At 70.4% G+C, this 2488-nt stretch overlaps 1 protein-coding gene across 2 annotated transcripts; it reads right to left on the bottom strand.

The window, feature by feature from the left end:
• Window positions 1-477: 477 nt before the first annotated feature.
• LTB (lymphotoxin beta) lies at window positions 478-2178 on the bottom strand. Of its 2 annotated transcripts, XM_036356592.1 has the most exons (4): window positions 1860-2160; window positions 1442-1493; window positions 1215-1286; window positions 478-1013 (listed from the first exon to the last, which is right to left on the bottom strand). In XM_036356592.1, exons 1-4 carry the CDS (start codon window positions 2016-2018, stop codon window positions 577-579), a joined length of 720 nt encoding a protein of 239 aa, XP_036212485.1. In that variant the 5' UTR covers window positions 2019-2160; the 3' UTR covers window positions 478-576. The 2 variants fall into 2 exon arrangements, with proteins under 2 accessions (XP_036212485.1, XP_036212486.1); XM_036356593.1 differs by lacking the exons at window positions 478-1013; window positions 1442-1493 and having other exon boundaries at window positions 1020-1286; window positions 1860-2178.
• Between the last annotated feature and the right edge of the window lie 310 nt (window positions 2179-2488).

Below are 2488 nucleotides of genomic sequence, written 5' to 3'. Positions count from 1 at the left end.
CATCTCTCTCTCTCTCACCCGCCCAGCTCTCTCGGCCTCCTCCCTGCAGCCCAGGAGCTGTTCCGGCTCCTGAGAGGCGAGCGGGCTGGGGCAGTCCTGCCGGGCCTCTCCGGCTGCTCCTCAGCACCCGCTGCTCCCCGGCACCGGCTGCTCCCCGGCACCGGCTGCTCCCCGGCACCGGCACCGGCAGGGCTGCTCCTGCGGCTGGGCCTTTCTGAGCGGCGCTCGCCTTTTCCGGCAATGCCCCCCTCACTGCTGGGGGGGGGGGGGGGCGCTGCGGCTCTGAGAATCAGGTACTTGGAGATGCTTTGGGGTTTGAGGAGCTCCCCTTCCCTCTACCCTCCAACCTGCCAGTGCTGGCGCCAGGCCGTTCAGGCGGAGAGGGGGACCGGCCGCGTGGAGTCCTGCCTGGCGGCGAGCGCCCAGGGAAGCGCAGAGGCTGCCTACCCGCCGCCCCGACCAGACACGTGGCTCAGCCTCGCGGGCGCCTTCTTTATTGTGGGCTCACAGCAGCGGCCCCGCGCCTCGCCCGGGGCCCCCCACCCCCGGCCGCGAAGCCCGTCCCCGCGGGCGGCGTCAGCCCACCATCACGGCCCCGAAGAAGGTCTTCCCGCGGCGCGAGTCCACCAGGGCGGGGTGGCTGATGTTGACGAACACGCGCTCGCCGCGCCGCAGCCGCGCCAGGCCGCCGAAGCCCACGCTCGCGTACCACAGCCTCCCGGGCGCGTCCAGCGCGGGGCGCACGGTCTCCGCGCCCTCCAGCAGCAGCTCGGGGGCCCCGCGGCCGTAGGCGCCGCCCGCCCGGTACAGCCGGCTCTGCAGCGTGAGCCCGCGGGCCAGCGGGTCGCGGTCGGCGGCGGGCGCCCGGCCGCGGTAGCCCACGTGGCAGTAGAGGTAGTAGAGGCCGTCCCGCGGCAGCGCCAGCCCCGCGGCGCCGAAGTGCGCGCCGCTCCGCAGGAACGCCTCCTCCTTGGCCGCCTCCCAGCCCAGCCCGCCGCCCGGCGTCCAGGCGCCTGCGGAGAGAGGGCGGCTCTCGGGTCCCGTCCCCCGTCCCAGGGAGCGCCGTCGGGGGCGCGGGCGCGGGGCCGGCGGAAGGGGGCTCCTAGGGGCGAGGGCGCTGAGGCCGTGGGAACTGGCGCACCGCCCCGCGGAGCACAGGGTTCTCCCCGCCCGCGGGCAGCTGACCGGGCTGGGCAGGTCTCCGAGGTCCTTACCTATGAGGTGGGCAGCCGGGAGCCCGGGGCTGGGATCGCTTTCTGTGTCCTGCTCCGGCAGCTCCTGGGGCCCTGGAAGGGGCGAGAGCCCAGGATTGGGGCAGGGCGGCCACCACGCCTGGTCCCCCTGACAGGGCAGGGCGCCAGGGCCCAGGGATTCCCGGAGGAAGAGCAGAGTATCTGGGGATGCAGATGGATGGGGCGGGAGGGGGACAGTCTGCTCTTACCCAGTCGCTGCTGGGCCTGTGCTTGCGCCCCAGGGTCAGTGGTCTCTGCAACCTGGACGGGGAGGAGGGTCACAGTGCCCAGAGTTCAGCCGTAGCTGATGCCAACCCCACCCCTGCCAATGGAGACCCAACCTCCCAGCCCAACACCCATCTCCCTGGAAGGGAGAGCAAGCCAGGCAGATACACTGGGCAGAGCGACAGGAGCCCGAGTATGTCTTGGGAAGAGGAAGAAGACAGACAGACAACCAGGAAGGGGCTTGGAGACATCAGGAGGCAACAGCATCACAGGAACATGGGAAAGAACCAAGAGGCGACCAGACAGGCCAGCTGAGCAGGTGACACAGGGCCCCCCGGCGCAGCAGAGGTGAGCGAGCATGAGCAACACCAAGCCCCCTGGGCACCGACTGGAGCCACTCACCAGCCCTTGCTTCTGGGGCGCCACCACCAGCACAGCCAGGACAGTGAGCGGCACAGCCAGCAGCAGGGTCACCAGGGAGGTGGTTCCTGCCACAGCCAGCAGGAGGCAGCCCTTCCCCTGGGGCCTCCTCCTCCAGCCCTCCAGCCCCAGTGCCCCCATGGAGACTGAGGCAGGGCCAGTGCAGGGGGGCTTTCATATCTCAGGGGTGGGGCCCCCCCCTCCCCTAGACCTACACACCTGGCTGGGACTTTCCACACACCCCTGCTCCCCTCACCCAGCTTCCTGTTTACCCAGAGCTGGGGTGGGGCAGCTGGATGCCTGGGTTCCTTGAACTGGGGAAGGAGTGGAGGCGAGGAGGCAGGCTTTCAGGGTAGATCTGGAGGGTGTCTTTCTTAGTGATCTCCTGGCTCAGTGGCGGGGCGGGGGGGGGGGGGGGGGGGGGAAGGGGGCGCCGATCAGGGCAGGTGGCTTGCAGAAAGCCTGGCAGCAAAGCTGCAATGAGAACACAAAACTCCCGATACCCAGCACAGCGTGCAGCCTCTGCCCCCCAGAGGTGGGTGCTGCACAGAGGGCTGCACCCCAGCCCTGAGGTCCAGAACAGGGGTCTTGAGTGATAGATGTCCCTGAGA

Source organism: Myotis myotis, unplaced genomic scaffold (genome assembly GCF_014108235.1).
Source record: "Myotis myotis isolate mMyoMyo1 unplaced genomic scaffold, mMyoMyo1.p scaffold_m19_p_26, whole genome shotgun sequence".
NCBI classification, from domain to species: Eukaryota; Metazoa; Chordata; class Mammalia; order Chiroptera; family Vespertilionidae; genus Myotis; species Myotis myotis.
Note: the sequence above shows the minus strand (reverse complement) of the source record. Positions and strands in the feature narration are given on the sequence as shown.

What these genes read in the sequence shown, in the direction of transcription:
- LTB (XM_036356592.1), bottom strand. Translation starts at nt 2,018, where the DNA reads ATGGGGGCACTGGGGCTGGAGGGCTGGAGGAGGAGGCCCCAGGGGAAG. An exon ending in CGCCCCAGAAGCAAGGGCTG is followed by an intron (nt 1,494 to 1,859) that starts GTGAGTGGCTCC and finishes CTCCCCGTCCAG; the next exon opens with GTTGCAGAGACCACTGACCC. An exon ending in CCCGGCTGCCCACCTCATAG is followed by an intron (nt 1,014 to 1,214) that starts GTAAGGACCTCG and finishes CTCTCTCCGCAG; the next exon opens with GCGCCTGGACGCCGGGCGGC.